The 18,370-nt window shown below is 35.4% G+C and overlaps 1 protein-coding gene across 10 annotated transcripts in view; it reads left to right on the top strand.

Moving 5' to 3' along the window:
• Window positions 1-15,239, top strand: part of PUM2 (pumilio RNA binding family member 2) — a 92,417-nt gene extending 77,178 nt beyond the window's left edge. For 6 of the 10 annotated variants that reach the window (XM_082851836.1, XM_082851830.1, XM_082851831.1 and 3 more), the window contains 8 exons: window positions 1,249-1,516; window positions 2,753-2,882; window positions 4,479-4,613; window positions 8,059-8,196; window positions 9,153-9,278; window positions 9,505-9,626; window positions 10,190-10,382; window positions 12,049-15,239. In XM_082851836.1, coding sequence (XP_082707962.1) covers window positions 1,249-1,516; window positions 2,753-2,882; window positions 4,479-4,613; window positions 8,059-8,196; window positions 9,153-9,278; window positions 9,505-9,626; window positions 10,190-10,382; window positions 12,049-12,180 — 1,244 coding nt within the window. In that variant the 3' untranslated portion in view covers window positions 12,181-15,239. The remainder of the gene's footprint in view (window positions 1-1,248; window positions 1,517-2,752; window positions 2,883-4,478; window positions 4,614-8,058; window positions 8,197-9,152; window positions 9,279-9,504; window positions 9,627-10,189; window positions 10,383-12,048) is intronic. The other 4 variants (XM_082851828.1, XM_082851832.1, XM_082851834.1 and 1 more) reach the window with 1 other exon arrangement.
• The last annotated feature ends 3,131 nt before the right edge of the window (window positions 15,240-18,370 follow it).

Raw genomic sequence — 18,370 nt, 5'->3', positions numbered from 1 at the left:
GCTGAGGATTCAAATAAATAATAAATATGTATAATATACTGGATGATGGGAAATTTAATGAAGCAAAATAAAGCTAGGGCAGTGGGGACTGAAAGTAAAAGAGGGATATTCTAACCCGCTTCACTCTCCAGGATTATAACTCTTTTACTGCTCCTTGTCCCTGTAACTCTTTTTGGCCCTTAATGCCTCTCTATAACTTTGCACTGACAGTGTGTCCTTGGCACCATCTATACTTTGTGGCCTGGATTGTACATACAGCACTATTCTAAATAGAAGTGATATACAATAGTGAAAGCTGGCGGTGGGTTTTGTTTATCTGAACTACTAAATCTGCATTTTATAATTTTCTATACATTTTTCTTTTTTAAAAGGACACTGTCAAGTACTTTTAAATGGTTATATGTAATAAGAACAATTACCTGCTTCTATTTATTTTTGTTTTTATCAACTGCCCTTTAGTAGTATTCTTTGGAATGGGATATAAGTTAAGGCTTTTTATTCATTTGTTTTAAATGGTCAACATTAAAGCTCTAGGAATAATAAATATGTTTACTGCTACTATTTCTTGTCTGTAAAACAGTAGTATTTTTATGGAGAGTAATTTTTAAATAAAAAATTTAAATAGTGTGTAATTTGGCTTTATTATCTGATATTGTGGGTTTTTTAAGTTTGAAATTTAATCGGGTTAACTAAGAAATCATTTTTCTTTACATACAAGTATATATGACTTAATGAATTTTTATATATTCCAAAAAAGTACAGATTTAGTTGGTGTTCTGTTAACACTGTGAGTAAATTTCAATTAAACTTTTAGTGGCTTAAAATCTGAGTTTGCTAGCTGTTTGTAACTTGCTTGTTAATGTAATTGAAAATTTTGTTGGTGGTTTCAGTATTCTGGTATTGATACTAGTATGTATGACATTAGTTGTTATAATTATCTTTTAAACTAAGCTTCCATGAACGAATACAGGTTTTGTGTATGACATCAGACGTTTTTAAACTAAACTGCCAGGAACAAATACAGGTTTATTTTTCTCATGTTTTCTAGTCTCTTTTTTCCCCCATATTATAGCCAGACACATTAAGTAAATGTGTGAGATTTCTCCTTCAACTTTAATTTTCTGTTATACCATATAGGAATTAGTGGGGTGAATATTTCTATATTGACTGACTTCTTGGTTTAAATGACTTTTATTTGAGGAATGACTTTGTCAAAAATATTTGCTGACCACAGCTGCTTTGTTGTAGGAGGACTGACAAATGGTAGTGGTCGATATATCTCTGCAGCACCTGGAGCAGAAGCAAAATATCGAAGTGCTTCAGGCACTTCCAGTCTGTTTAGCTCCAGCAGCCAGCTCTTTCCTCCTTCTCGGCTTCGGTATAATAGGTCTGATATTATGCCTTCTGGCCGAAGTAGATTGTTGGAAGATTTCAGAAACAACCGCTTCCCAAACCTTCAACTTAGAGACTTGATTGGACACATAGTTGAGTTTTCTCAAGACCAGCATGGTTCTAGGTAGGTGATTATTATTTATGATACTTTCTATTGAATTTTTGCTTTGAAAGAGCCAAAGTTTCTCTTGACTAGAATGATTTAACCTTTATAAAAGTTAGAATTGTTTAAAAAATAAATATCCAATATGGATTTTTCTTTCCTGTTAGGATGAACTATAAAAATACAGGTTTTTAATTTATTTTCTGTGGTTCTTCAGTTTTCTATAATAAAAATAGAGCAATGTCGTTTTATCCTTTTATTGGATTATCTTTATTACATTGACAGAATACATTTAATTCCTTCAAATTTCCTTTTGAAAATAATGCTCCAAATTACATTTATGGACTTGTGTCCCTGATATATACTTTGTCTAAAAAAATGTTTAAAACAAAGTTTACATTAAACAGACCACGTGTACTGTAATGCTTGAGGTACATGCAAATTAGTGTTCTCAAGATAATACACAGAAAGGAAAATAGTAGTAGAATTCTAACACATTTATTAAATTTGAGGTATCTTTTTAAAGTAAATCTAAAATTTTTTAAAGTAATTTTTGATTATATAGTTGCATACAGATTTTATCTCCCTATGGTTGAAAGTTCTTAAAGTTCCTTAAGAGTAGCAAATTGTGTCACTCACAATGGCTAGCGTTTTTTTTGGCCGTGGCATGCGGGATCTTCCCCAACCAGGGATCGAACCCATGCCCCCTACATTGGGAGCACGGAGTCTTAACCACTGGACCACCAAGGAAGTCCACAGTGGCTAGCTTAGTTAGGAATCAAGTTGTGTCTCATGAATTTTATTTCTAAAGGTTTCTTTTATTATGTTCTAAAAATATTTAGTAATAATATGATTATTAAAAATAAATGAATACCAGTAATATCTTTGTAGTTTTTCATTGATTCTAATAGAACCAGAACTAACTTAAGAGGCATTAAACATCTTCACATCCAGATTTTTTGCCAGTCTAACTAGAAGTTATTTTAAATTAAGGTGTTAACAAAGAAATGCTCCATAACTTTTGTTCTTTTTATTTTAAATTGAATAAAATGTTTTAGTACTATTTCTGGAAATGATTTTATTTATGTGGATATGTATACACACACACACACACACACACACACACACACACACACACACACACACACACACACATATCCAATATATATCAGGGTGTATAATACTCGAGTCAGATTCAGATATTGCCAGAGCTTATTATCAATATACTGTCATGGCATTAAAATTTTTCCCACATAGATTCATACAGCAAAAGCTAGAGAGAGCTACTCCAGCTGAGCGACAGATGGTATTTAATGAAATTCTACAAGCAGCCTATCAATTAATGACAGATGTTTTTGGCAACTATGTTATACAGAAATTTTTTGAGGTAAGCACACATACATGTTTGTATATGCTTAATGCTTAGAAAAGCTCTGAAAGTTGGGTGAGTTTATTTTCATATAAAAATATGTGAGCTTGGGAGAAAATATTTACAGATCATATGTCTGATAAAGATTTTATATCCAGAATATATGAAGAATTCCTGAAACTCAACAACGGAAAGACACCTCAGTTAAAAAATGGACAAAGGGCTTGAATAGACGTTTCCCCGTAGGAGATATTCAGATGTGCAGTAAGCACATGAAAAGAAGCTCAGCACCCTTAATCATTAGGGAAATGCAAATCAAAACCACAAGGAGAGTCTATTTTACATCTAGTGGGATGGCTGTAATTTAAAACACAGAAAATAACGAATGTTGATGAAGATGTGGAGAAATGAGAACCCTTGTACATTGTTGATGGGAATGTAAAATGGTGCAGCCACTGTGGAAAAGTTTGGCAATTCCTCAAAAAACTAAACATAAAATTACCATATAACCCAGCAATTCCATCCTAGGTGTATACCCAAAAGGATTGAAAACAAGGACTTAAACACCAATGTTCATTTCAGCATTGTTTATAATAGCCCAAAGGTGGAAACAGTCCAGCAGATGAATGTATAAACAGAATGTGGTATATACATGCAGTAGAATATTGTTCAGCCATAAGAAGGAATGAAGCTTTGATACATGCTTACACATGGATGGAACTAAGTGAAATAAGCCAGGTACAAAAGAACAAACATTACAGGGCTCGATTTATGTGAAATACCTAGAATAAGCAAATTCATAGAGACATAAAGTCGACTAGGGTTTCCTAGTCTTACTAGTAGACCGGTTGGGGTAAGAGGGGGAATAGGGGGTTATTGCTTAAAGAGTACAGTGTTTCTGTTTGGGGCAATGGAAGAGATTTGGAATCAGATTGTGGTGGTGATTGCACATGGTGAGAATATAGTCAATGCCACTGAAATAAAAATGGTTAAAATGTCATATTTTATGGTATATATTTTTTAAGTGTATGGTCTTACATTAAATGAGAAGTTTAATACCAATCCTGATTAATATTTGAAATATATTTGAAAATATAAAGCATTAGGAGTAAGTCTTATGTGAAGCCATTAATGAATAGTAGTACAGTCTTTATGTGGATTTGTTAGGTGTCATTTATTTTGTAATTCAGAAAATTTTTTAGTTTATAACTAAACATCTATGTTGTAGCTTGACTTAACAGATTTTCTCCACAGTCAGAATATAGTTGAGAATTATCTGGTCTGAATGTATGCCTCAGAAATTCATTTTATTAGAAGACAGTGGGGGTGTTTATTTGAAATGAAGAGTGAAGATGTTTACTTTAAAAGAATAACAGGTGGTTAATATGTTAGTAAAAAGGAAATAGTAGATAGAATGACTTACCCTCTAAAAAGTGATATTATTTCAAGCATCTCTGGGTCTATCTTAATTCGCTTTTACCTAAATGCCTTCTCCCTACATAATTGCCAAATGTGATATTTTATAAATAGATTAAATAGACTGCAAACAGTGGGTTATTCAAGTTTAACAAAGTAATATTATAGTCATTTTTATTAATTTTTTTTTTCTGTCAGTTTGGGAGTTTGGATCAAAAATTAGCCCTGGCTACTCGTATTCGTGGTCATGTTCTACCCTTAGCATTGCAGATGTATGGCTGCCGTGTTATTCAGAAAGCATTAGAGTCTATTTCATCTGACCAGCAGGTAATTGTAAGTTAAGACAAAATTTTTGTATTATTTTATCCAATTTTTAAATTTTTATCTTACAGTAATCTTGGAGTGAAATGTTAAATATTTCCACAGACTAAAATATTTTTTAAAATGTATCTCAAACAGTATGTAATTAATTGAAAGTTACACAACACATCTTTGATCTGTCCTTTGTTCATTTTCTTCATCTTTTCATTTCTAAGTGAAAGTGAGTACCTACTCTATGTCAAGCAGAGTGCTAGATGGTAGGTGTTTCTGCTACCACTACTCACTTGATTTTCTGTAGTATCAGGAATACATTTTACTATTTCCAGTGTTTATTTGGATTACACTTAAACTTCTATCATAAGAATAAATATTTTAAAACCAATTGTATTCCTATATGCCAGTTAAAAATGTATATACAGGGAATTCCCTGGTGGTCCAGTGGTTAGGACTCCGTGCTTTCACTGCTGAGGGAGTGGTTCAGTTCCTTGTCAGGGAACTAAGATCCAACAAGCTGCGCAACGTGGCCCAAAAAAAAAAAAAAAGTATATACAAAGTTTTAAAAATTTCATTCAACAGGAAAAGTAGCCTCAAACATCCTCTTAACAAGATTTACAGTTCTTTAAGAGAAAAGAGAGCACATATAAATTAATTGGGAAGTATACCATGTTCTTGGATGGAAAGGTCTAAGTATTTTAAGTAAAAAAGGGATTAGTACAATTCCAATTATGTACTCCTAGGAATTTTCTTGTAAATGATCAAAATAAATTTTTAAATTATTTTAAATAGACAGGGATATTAAGGAGAGTAGGGGATGAGGAAAATTGCTTATCCACTAGATTTTTTAAAGAAACTGTAGCATCACTAATTAATAAGCATGGTTTGCGCATGAGGTAAACAGACTTTTAAAGTGAAATTCATAACCTCCCATAGATACTGTATATAAGTGGTTTATGTATTACAATGAAATGTAGTAAGAGTAAAGAAAATAATTATTTCTTAAAAGGTATTGGTAATTAGTAAGTTTGGAAAGAGATTGGCTCTGACTTTCAACCTACATTCATATGATAAATTCCAGAATTAAAGGCAATAATATATATGGATGGATAGATGGATGGATGGATGGATATGTATGTGTTATGTATATACATTAATCACAGCAGTGAACATCTGTGAGAAAATAGCATTGTTCCTCTTGAGGAAATCCTGAGTTTTAGAGTCATTGAAGATGTGTCATAATGGAGAGAGATTAGATTAACAGTTTGACTGTATTGGTACTTAGAACTTCTCTGCTCTTAACTCTCAGACTGGTATAGATACTTTAAAGATATTTTGGGAACAGTTCTCAGAGCTTTCTGAGATGCCCTTCCCAGGTTATAATCCTCAAGTTTGGCTTGAGTAAAATTTTCCAATTCTTTCTCTTAAAAAAAACCCGATATTTTACGTGTCTTTAATATTTGAAAATATAAAACATTGGGAGTAAGCTTCAGATGATTAATGGTATTACATTTCCTCTTTGGATTCTTCCCCCACCCGGCTCTGCATGGCTTATGGGATTTTAGTTCCTTGACAAGGGATCGAACCCAGGCCCTCAGCAGTGAGAGTGCAGGGTCCTAACCTCTGGACCACCAGGGAATTCCCTCCTGTTTGGATTCTTAAGTACATTTGATTTTGTAATTTAGTCCATATTTTTAGTTTATAACTAACATTTGTGAGATATCTTGACTTCAAGGATTCCTCTAGTTATGTCAGAATACAGTTGAGAGTTTTTTGGGTGAGAGAGTTTTGGGGATTTTTTTTGGCTGTGTTGGGTCTTCGTTCCTGCGCGTGGGCTTTCTCTAGTTGCAGCAAGCAGGTGCTACTCTTTGTTGTGGTGCGCGGCTTCTCGTTGCAGTGGCTTCCTTTGTTGCCGAGCATGGGCTTTAGGCGTGCGGGCTTCGGTAGTTGCAGCATGCAGGCCCTGGAGCATGTGGACTTCAGTAGTCGTGGCGTGCGGGCTCCGTATTTGTGTCTGGTGGGCTCTAGAGCGCAGGCTCCGTAGTTGTGGCGCACAGGCTTAGTTGCTCCATGGCATGTGGGATCTTCCCGGACCAGGGATCAAACCCGTGTCCCCTGCATTGGCAGGTGGATTCTTAACCTCTGCGCTACCAGGGAAGTCCCTGGGTGAGAGAAATTTTAAATATGAATACCGGGAATTCCCTAGTGGTCCAGTGGTTAGGGCTCTGCACTTCCACTGCGGAGGACATGGGTTCGATCCCTGGTCAGGGAACTAAAACCCTGCATGCTGCACGGCGCAGCCAAAAAAAAAAAAGTGAATATGTTTACACTAGGTGTACTCCATTTCTTCACAATACTATTTCCTGTGGCACTAAAAAGGCACGCAGGTTATTGTGTGGCTACCTATATTTTCCCCTAAGGATTAAGATGTTTATTTAATGAAGTCTTACAAACTTATGAGAAAAATATTAAGATTGTTAGTTAAAAGAAAATGCACTTAGTAAATAAACCTTACTGTAAATAAGTTTAACCTTATTAGTAATCAAATATAAAATTGAAAGTTGTCATTTTTGCCCATTAAATGAGCAAAAATCTAAAATCTCCTGAGAATCTGTCCCTGAAGAAGGTATCAAATGATAAAGGAAAGTTATATTGAGTCAGGTTCTTATTTTGTTTTTTGGCCACACCAAGCTGGGATCTTATTTCCCCGACCAGGGATCAAACACAGGCCCCAGCAATGGAAGCTCAGAGTCCTAACGCCTCGACTGCCAAGGAATTCCCTGAATCAAGTTCTTTGTTATAAGATTATTAAAAAGAAGAGTAAAAGTGCTCAACAATAATTTCTTCTCATAATTGAGATATTACATGAAAATCACATAGCCCATCAGTGCTCACTCAGCTCCTTACCCTTTTCCGGTCACTTGATAAACTCAAGGAGCCATCAAAAATAATTACTTGGGGGAATTCCCTGGCAGTCCAGTAGTTAGGACTCCTCGCTTCCACTGCAGGGGGCACAGGTTCAATCCCTGGTTGGGGAACTAAGATCCCGCATGCTGTGCGGCACAGCCAAAAAATGATAATAATAATTATTATTTAGGGGAAGGGGTATGCTAAGTGGATAAAAAAACGTAGAATTCTAAAATCATTATCTTAGTTGTCAGCTGAGAAAGATAAGTGGAAGGTGTACACAGTGAAGATAGTAGTATATAGCAAATTGAGTACCACTAAGTTATATTTCAGCAGGTATCATTTACATTATAATCCTGTAAAATGTTTTAGTAATTCTCACCTTCAGTGGCTTCTGCTTATTACACTTTGGGGGATGGGGTGGGAATTTTAAACTTTGACGTATAAAAAATTGCAAACAAATTTTTGAGTATACTTTTGTTCCTATCTCAGTACTTTTATGTAAAATCCTTCTATGCTGTTTGGTGAGGTAATTTAAATGTCTTCTCTTTTGCAGAGTGAAATGGTAAAGGAGCTAGATGGTCATGTACTGAAATGTGTGAAAGATCAAAATGGAAACCATGTTGTACAAAAATGTATTGAATGTGTTCAACCACAGTCACTACAGTTCATCATTGATGCTTTCAAAGGACAAGTAAGATTGATTTTTGGCTTCTAATTAGTTAGAATTTGAGTGTTAATTGACATGTTTTTTATAAATCAAAAGATAATACCCAGTACTTTCATACAAAAATAGGAGATAAATACTGAATGTGCATTAATTTCTGCCTCTTTTATAGAGTGAGTCAATAGATAGCTTCATTTTTTGCAGCTGAAAAATGTAGAAATATGAGTTTAATTTATATTACTCTAAGAAGTAAAGGAAGACAACTACTGTTAGAATTGTAAACCCAACCGTGTTTTCCAAATTTTCTGGGAGAGGGAGAGGAGGGAAGAAGACTTAGGACTGTATAATAAAAGGCAAAATAAATATCAGTTAGTAATTAATAACATAATAATTAATAGCTTCTAATTACAACATGCACTACCCCTACTGCACAATCCATTCCTTGTCATTATCACATGCCTTCCATCTTCTGATTAGGTTCCTTTTGATCAAAATATCCGTTAGTGAACTTATGGTTACCGGCAGTGAGGGAAGGGATAGTTAGGGAGCGTGGGATTGACATGTACACACTGCTGTATATCAAATGGATAACCAACGAGGACCTACTGTATAACGCAGGGAACTCTGCTTAATGTTATGTGGCAGCGTGGATAGGAGGGGAGTTTGGGGGAGAATGGATACATGTATATGTATGGCTGAATCGCTTTGCTGTGTACCTGAAAGTATTACAACATTGTTAATCGGCTATACTCCAATATAAAACAAAAAGTTTTTTAAAAATCAGTATAAAAACAAACAAAAAGGATGTCCATTAGCTCCTAAATTCAGTACCCTGCTTCCCAGCCTTTGTCACATGACAGTTGGCATATTATCAATAAATGTGAATTCCCCATTCTATTTTAAATTAATTCAGCATGTTATCAAAAACCTGTCCTTCCAAAAATGTCACAAAATGGAAATTTATTTCTTCTAATTGTTTTAAGGTGTTTGTACTTTCAACTCATCCTTATGGCTGCAGAGTAATCCAGCGCATCCTAGAGCACTGCACTGCAGAACAGACCTTACCTATCTTAGAAGAACTTCACCAACATACAGAGCAGTTGGTACAGGTATAAACTCCCTAATATTTTGAAATGTTTATATGTTTTTGAAAATATTCTGATTTTTTAAAAAGGAAATATAATTTATTGTTAACACATTATAGAAAGACTCAGTGAGACAAAACCTGTGGTATTCTCCTGATTGTACTATTGGATTTTTAGAAAATTGATGAATATCTTTTTAAAGAATTACCATTATTCTTAAGGAAAGTAATTTTTTAATATCTGCACTTAGGATCAGTATGGCAATTATGTTATTCAGCATGTATTGGAACATGGTCGACCTGAAGACAAGAGCAAAATTGTTTCTGAAATCAGAGGAAAGGTCTTAGCCCTGAGTCAACACAAATTTGCCAGGTATTGCGTTATTTTCTAATTCCAGGGGTCAAGTCTTTCAACTCTCTGGCTTTTATTGGTAAGCACAGAAATGCATATAGAATATAGCATTGGAATATAGTCTTTTTTAGTAGAGGCAAAAGGTACATAATAGAATGTTGCTTTTGTTCTTATAGAATTTACACGACAAATTGGTTTGCCCTCATATATTCCATTTTTGAAATCTGTATTTGGAAAATTATTTCTCCCCAAGATGTGTAAATAAATGCAAATCTAATTTATTTAGTGCATGTTCATGAAAGCCTTAGACCTTATTAATGATCTACTCCCCCCCCCTTGAATTACAATTTTATTTATTATTTAATTATAATTTTGAGGCCTGTAATTAAACTTACAGATATCCAATATGGGTTCTTCTATGATATTAATTTCTGTTTTGAAAGTAACTGTAAGAGAATTACAAGAGAATCCTATTTTGACTCTTCTGTCTTCCAGTGTGTTGAGCAGGTACTTTCAAAAACCAAGGAAATTTTTCTATTAAATATAACAAAATAACTTTTTGTGTATGTCCTTTAAATTTTTAGCAATGTAGTAGAAAAGTGTGTTACTCATGCCTCCCGTGCTGAGAGAGCATTACTGATTGATGAAGTTTGCTGCCAGAATGATGGTCCTCACAGTGCCTTATACACCATGATGAAGGACCAGTATGCCAACTATGTAGTTCAGAAGATGATTGATATGGCTGAACCTGCTCAGAGAAAGATAATCATGCACAAGGTAATACAGTTTGTAGCACTTAAAATAGATGATTCAATTTGTGTGACTTCAGGCTACTCATTTAACTTCCCTAGGCTTTAATTTCCTCAGAATTGTTACAACTGCAGAAAAAAAATTTTTTTTTTTACATCTTTATTGGGGTATAATTGCTTTACAATGGTGTGTTAGTTTCTGCTTTATAACAAACTGAATCAGTTATACATATACATATGATCCCATATCTCTTCCCTCTTGCGTCTCCCTCCCTCCCACCCTCCCTATCCCACCCCTCTAGGTGGTCACAAAGCACCTAGCTGATCTCCCTGTGCTATGCGGCTGCTTCCCACTAGCTATCTATTTTACGTTTGGTAGTGTATATATGTCCATGCCTCTCTCTCGCTTTGTCACAGCTCACCCTTCCCCCTCCCCATATCCTCAAGTCCAGAAAAACATTTAAAATCAGTGGGAAACCGTTGGCAGATGTAGGTATGGAATACCCCTTTATTAAATTCTTAAGGTAATCAACTCAGTAAAATCACATTCTTTTCTCATCTATTTACCTACCGTTAGTTAGCATTGTTTTTCCCTTCACCGTCTTATTTAGGTATATTTGATTTGCCATAATACATTGGCTGAACATTGATTTTAAAATCTGATTAGATTTTCTCACTAACCTAGTAAATTTTCTTAAAGAGAAAATTTATATCGGTTTGATTTTTTTTTAATCAATTAAGCTGTTTTCTCTCTCTGTCCTGCTAGAATCAAATGATTCTTTAAGAAATCATTAATTTCCACAGGAAAACTTACTGTTAAAAAGAACACTGGTAGTATTTTTGCCCTCTTGATTTTCTGTGTTTTTAAAAATTTAGTATTTCTGCTTAAGAATATATAACTATAACATTTTTTTCAGTCTTATTTTTAACAACTACATTATTTAATCAATATCATATTTAGGGCATTTTGATTATTTAATAACTTCTTAGCAGTGTTTATATAAACAACTTTGCATAATTAAGTGTTTTTGTAAGGTAAATCCCTAGATGTGGAATTGCTGGCACAGAGTATGTGAACATGTTACATTTTAGTAGATTTCTGCCAAGTAGCTCTCCAGAAATCTTGTACAAGTTTGTAGATCTATGTAGTATTTGAGAAGAGTGCCTGTTTTACTGTTATCTTATCAATACCAGTTATTATTTATAAAATCTTTGCCAGTCTGGATGGAAAGATAATGATATGATTCTTCTCATTTGCATTTTTAAAACAATTAAGGAGATACTGAACGTGTTAAATGTATTAGCTATCACACGTCTGATTGCTTGTTCATGTCTTTTGCTCCATTTTATATTGAATTTTTGTCCAGTTGCTTAGAGTTATAGAATTTTGCCCTCGTAAACCTTAGAATATAATAGCTCATTAGTGATACTTCTCTGCTATGTTTGGAGCCCCTCTACTGTTTGCATGTGTAGTAGTTTATAGGAATAGTGGTTTGTTTATTCACTGAACAATTTTGAGAGTAGAAGTTGGGAGAGATTGAGTGGAACAGAACTGCTTTTGCAAACAACTTTCTTTGGATTTGAATTTTAAAATTTCAGTTATTCTTCCAAATCACCCAAATTTGGGGGCACTTTTTTAAGGAATCAGAAACTAAAATAACTTAGATTTCCTAAGCAGATCATTTATTTTTCAGATTCGACCTCACATTACTACTTTGCGCAAATACACATATGGGAAGCATATACTGGCCAAGTTGGAAAAATATTATTTGAAAAATAGCCCAGATCTGGGGCCTATTGGAGGACCACCAAATGGAATGCTGTAAAGGAAAAAGAGAAGATAATGTAACCATGTGAGAGGAACGTTTCTTTTGTGAATTATCAAAACACAACTCAACTATGAATCTTCAAATTTTTTTTAAAGTGAAACTATTTATTGACTTTATTCATCCATTTGTAAATTTTTAAGGTTCTTGTGTATATTTGGGGGTGGGGGGTGGTGAATTATAAATTATATTCAGCCCTGAGTGGAGACCTATCAGATTGGATTGCTGGCAAAGCACAGAATGCCTGTATATGATGTAACTGTATCAAAAAATGCTGTCACATATTTTGTAAATTTTTACCTTGTAAAGTCACAAAAATAGTTTTTAAAGGAAAAAGTACAGTATTCTTTTAATAAACTGGCTTGCAGTCTGGTAGGTCTACGGACCCCATAGCACAACAGGTTTATAGAAATGTATATAGAAATATAGTCCTTATGGGTTTTTTTTTTTTGTCCTTTGTGTGAAGCCTTTTATAACAGATTAACAGTCAACTGCATAAATATTATTAATATTTTTAAAAGAAAGTTAAGTTGTATTTTGGTAATTCACAAACTATCATGCAAATAAAAACTCGGCAAGTAAGACAAGAATTAAATGATTTGAAATGAACTTACATTATTTACAGTAGATGTGGTTTTAATACAAATACTGCCCCAAAATGTCTCTGGCAATGTACAGAAGTATTGTATATACTTACATATGTAATTGTTGTAAGAGGTAGAAAAAACAAAATCATGGTGACACTTCCATCCAGTTAAGTACGCTAAACGAAAAGTTAAGTTCCATTTTAACTTTTCAGTTTGGTTTGCGATGAGAAAGAGTGGAGATTTGTATATTGTTTTGCTTATAGAATTACAAGGACATGTTGAAAAAGTGTTGAGATTTATTTTGCTTTTTCATAGTAGATTCAGAAAGTAGGAACAAGATAGAGGTGAAAAGGGGCCACTGAAAAGTGAATTTGATAGCTCAACATTTAAGCATGATTACATATTCAAATAGCTTTTTTTGCTTCCTATAAATATATGCATTGTGTGTGTGTAGTAATAGATGTAAGTTTACACTTTGAAAGCAAATCTTGTTTCAATGTTTATTATAAAAAGCCTTGCTAATTTAGTAATGATGTTTTCTTTGGTTGTACAGGTGTACATTTGTAAACCTTAATGCTGTAAATGGAATTTGTTTTATCTCTTTGGGAAACATTTGCATTTTAGTGTACATTTATGTCCCTGCCCTCTGACCTGGCATATAGTGTTGTATAATGTAAATTTATTTCTCCAAATCAAGAGTGATTTTTTAAAAATTTTTTATCTTTATATGGTTTCAGAAGTATGAACCAGCTTTCTTTTTATTATTGTGAAAAACATTTTGTTTTATAACATAGTTGTTGACTCTGTTAATATGGACATGCTAGGATTTGGATCACTTTCAAGAAGTCAGGGTATTGTGCATAATAGAAAGTATTGGACTGAGATATTTGGTTACCATGGAGGCCAATGCTTTTTCCATCTTATTAAATGTGATGTGACTTTTTTCTTTGTACAGAAGAGTACTGTATTTTTGAATAGCCTACTCCCAAGTAATAGCAAATCTGTATGATAACATTTTTTCTCTGGACATAAGACATAACAGTAACATGATGTACATTTACAAGCGGCCTTATGTACATTTCCCAACAATCTTTTTAAGGCAAAATTGTGACCATATATGTATAATTAAAATCGTTTTTAATCCTTTGCCTATGAAAATATTTTGGAAAAAAAAACTTGCTTTGTATATTCAGTTTCTGAAAGATAAAGAAAGTGCTTTGTATTTTGTTGAAGTCAGTATTTTGTATAAAACTTTTATGTTGACCCACTTATGTTTAAAGCTAAAAACTAATGAACCATGCTGTCTCTTTCAATTGAACATGTAAGGGATTTTTTTATTAGAAGTCTGCAGAAGAAAAGCAATCTTCTGAGCACAATATTGAATATAAAGGTTTTTTCACATAGCTGTTCATATCATGAACCTAAGAATAACGGCATGAAGTTTGGGGTGCCAGGCATACTTTTTCATGTTTGATGTTGAGTTATTCTAGTTTACTAATAACCCAACATTTCGTGTTGAGGCCATAAAATTTAACCACTTGTCAGTGTCACGGTCCCTTCTCATAGTCACACTAGTTCATCAGCATGTCCCAGGCACAGTAACAGAGCTTTTTTCCCTCCATACAGAACTGCTCTCTGCCACTCTTCCCCACTTTGTTTTGCCAGCCTCAGAATGTCTTGGACCTGTGTTGAACTTTTGTTCCCAGTATCAGCTCATGGTTTCAGGATCAAAGTTGTCCTTGTTGCAGATTGGTGGTGACTTTCCTGGATTTGCACAGTTGAATTCCCGGTTTTCCTTTATCCTTATCTTCTGTTCACACAGGCAAATTATTTCTGCAAATTTAGAAAGTCCTAGAGAATGGCACATTGGGAAACTGAACAGTTGTCTTGGGTTCCTGATGTTCCCATGTATCCCAGTGTTGACAACCAATCTTCCCAGTATTTTAGGGTTTATTGTATTTTCTAGAAATTTTGCGGTCTGATATTTTTGGTGCCCACCTCTCTAATTCCACCTTTTAATAAATTGGCGTGGAGTTTTGGTATAATCTGAAAATGACATTTCAGAATAAACTTAATTAGGCAGAACCACTTAGGCTTTGCTCTTGGGTGTCTTGATATGGATTGTTTCTGGACCAGTTTGTCTTAAGTCCTGGCTCTTATTGGTTCATATGAAATAATGTTATCTTCACTTCTTTGTATATTATGTATAAATTAGAAAATGAAAAATGTGTGAATAACATTGTATGAAATAAATCTGGTCTTGTGTTTTTCTCTAGATAAAATACCCCTCTGTACCTCAATTACAGTTCCATTGACCATTCAGATTTACTCTGATTGAAGGAAAACAAAAATATCTTTATCACATGGATGCTAGTCTAGGGCCACTGATGATTACACTGATGGTATTAATTCTGTCTTTTAATATTCATAATCTAATTACATAGCGTGATTACACACCTCGTATGATGAAACTTTAAGCCTGTTTCCTTACTGGTAAAATGATACTGATAAAATGATGGTTTTTGAGGATCAAATTAAATCACATATCTTTACCCACACGTGTTTGTTTCCTTTCCACATGCACTTCAGGAGACTAAGTACAGTTTGGGTTCAGGCACGGATTTAAAGTTAACCTTACTGTTTACAAACCTTGTGAACTTGGGTGTGTTAGCCTCAGAGCCTTCATCTTTACTATGAGATGGAACTATTTTTAAATCCATGGTTTTAAGAATTGAGAATATATATAAAAAGATACCTAGAACCTAATTCTCAACCGCTGCTAATACTGTTTCCATTTTCCTGTCCCTTCTATAGCTAATTTTTTTTAATCTATACAGATAATTCAGTAGAATCCAAAATGGTGATCTTATAAAACTAAATGGGAAAAGGAGTTTTCATCATACACATTGTTTATCCTCCATTTTAATTTTATCCTGGTTTCCTTCTGTTACAAACTGAAAGCCCCTCTGGAGTTGTTTACTTGTGCCACTTGCAGTGATGAAATTAAGGATCCTAAAAAGGAAATAAATGTCATGTCCTCCCACCCTAGCTTATCAACTTCAAAAAAGTAGTTTCCTCAAGTGACCTGGGTAGTGTTCTATAATATTTGCCCTAATGACAGTGGTTTCTCAGAAGGGGGTGGGCGAGTAGGGGAGGAAGGCAGAGGAAGCCCTGAGGAGCAGCATTCAGTGTCTGTCTTACCCATCTGACTTGAAAGGACTGGATTAACATATGTGATGGGATTTGGATGCTACAGACATTTAGTAAATTCATCTCTAGACAGAGGTGAGAAGGAATAGTGCCCACTTGGAAGAGGCTGCAGTGGGCCTCTGGAAGGCACTGCTGAGGGAAAAGGAGTGGGTTAGGCCTAGGTTGGGCCCTGAGGCGTGTGGTCTGTGTGGTAACCCTTTAGGCCTTTAAGTTATCTATCTGCACAGTAGGAATAATATCCTGACTTCCCACAGAACCTCAGATCTGAGAGGACTTTTGATGCTAAGAACCTTACAACTACAGGATGGATCCTGTGGGAAGCTCAAAATTAAGTTGAATATTTGTTGAACTTTATTACCTCCACATCCTGTAGATAATTTCTTGTTTATGTTCCAGTCATACAACTTTCTTTTCTAAATATTTACCAGGAACTTAAATGAAATAGCTCTGTACTCTATTTGATAGTTTAAGAAAGAAATTGGCTACCTTAAGATTCAAATTTTTCTGGGCATTAGCATGTAATGGTTCAGTTTGGATTCTGGAACTAGACTGCCCAGGTTCCTTTAGTTTTACATTGTTAGGCAAGCACTTTCATCTTTTAAGCTTTAATTTCCTCATGTGTAGGCAAGGGAAGAAATACCCACCTCCTAAAATTGTGAGGATTAAATGAAAATATGTGTGACATGCAGGGGCAGTGAGTACTCAGTGCCTCCTGTTACAGTTAACTTTTGAAAAGGGGTTTTTTGTTTTTAATTTGCCTACATACAGCCTCAAAACATTTGGCTTGGAGCTCGTGTTTCTGCAAATGAGCTCTCGATTCAAGCTGCAGGTAAATCACTAAGTAGGAAAACTACTGAAGATATGAGTAAGGAACTTTACAGCATTTTAATTCTTTTTCTTTGTACAGTTAGTCTTTTTTTCTTGGTACTAATATAGGTAACAGTAGCTTTGCCCTGATGTGTATGGCTGCCAGGATGGAGGCAACGCGAGGAAATCAAAGGCAATGTGGTGGGAAAATCTCTCACAAACACACACACCTAGGAAAGCATATTAGAGGCTCAGAAGCCACTGAGGTTTTTGGTCTCTGCCATTCCTCACAGCCATCCCTTGCATCATTTTCACTGAGTAGTTTGGGAGCCCTTGGTTCTGGGATTATGCTTCAGTAAAAAGAGTGGTCTGCCAATATATTGATTTCTTTTTTTAATTTATTTATTTTACTTATTAATTTTTGGCTGTGTTGTGTCTTCGTTGCTGCATGCGGGCTTTCTCTAGTTGCAGCGAGCGGGGGCTACTCTTCATTGCCGTGCGCAGGCCTCTCACTGCGGTGGCTTTTCTTGTTGCGCAGCACGGTCTCTAGGTGCGCGGGCTTCAGTAGCTGTGGCTTGAAGGCTCTAGAGCGCAGGCTCAGTAGTTGTGGCTCACGGGCTCTAGAGCACAGGCTCAGTAGTTGTGGTGCACGGGCTTAGTTGCTCCGCGGCATGTGGGATCTTCCTGGACCAGGGCTCAAACCCGTGTCCCCTGCATTGGCAGGCAGATTCTCAACCACTGCGCCACCAGGGAAGCCCTATATTGATGTTTTGCTGAGTGTAAGATTGAAGAGTCGCCTTGGATATTTTATGGGTATCTGCTTGCTTTGAGAGGTGAGCTCTAGTGATAGCCAAGTGAGGAAAAGCGTTCTGTATGGGTCCATCCGACTGATGTGACTTGAAGCCACAGTAACACTCCTCAGTAATTTCTGCCAACTTGGCTTATTATAGCAAGGGAAGCATTTAATTGAGACAGATAATGCCTGTTGGCCTTCTAAATCAATCCTTCTGGCATCTGCGTGCACAACAATGTTAAGACAAGCTGAAGTCTCCTCAAAGTAGGTATTTAGAAATCAGAAACCCAGAGGGTCTCACCCAACTCCTGATACCACTCACAGAATTCAGCCTGAGTCTGCCCGATAACTCCTCATGGACATGGCCGTCTGACTTCCTAGGCAAGACAAGTGCTGCTTGAGAAGATTGTGGTTTTCCCACCTCAGCAGACATTTTAGGAGCAGTGCTGGTGCCCCTGCAGTTGAGTAGGAGATTCCCTTCAAGTTCAGGACCAGGTCTTTATTGTGTATCCAGAACCTAGGTCACGGCCAGACAGGGCTTATGGAAAGAATGGTAAACAGTGGAGAAGAATACACCACCATGGATCTATTCCATGATCAAGTAAGATCATGCTGAGAAAACATGTCCCATTTATTGTTTGGAAAGAGAGTAAGCCTGAGAAAAAATTAGTTTCTATCTCAGTAGCTTTAAATCAGGACGGAAATCAAGATTTCAAAGATAAATACTGGTGAAAAGCACAGCACTGGATGCAGTGCCTTGGGCTGGTAAGGGGAAGGAGAGGTGAATAGACTT

The sequence above is a fragment of the Leucopleurus acutus genome (assembly GCF_964270905.1).
Source record: "Leucopleurus acutus genome assembly, chromosome: 12".
NCBI lineage: Eukaryota > Metazoa > Chordata > Mammalia > Artiodactyla > Delphinidae > Leucopleurus > Leucopleurus acutus.
The sequence above is the reverse complement of the archived record's forward strand: the minus strand, read 5'-3'. Positions and strand labels throughout refer to the sequence as shown.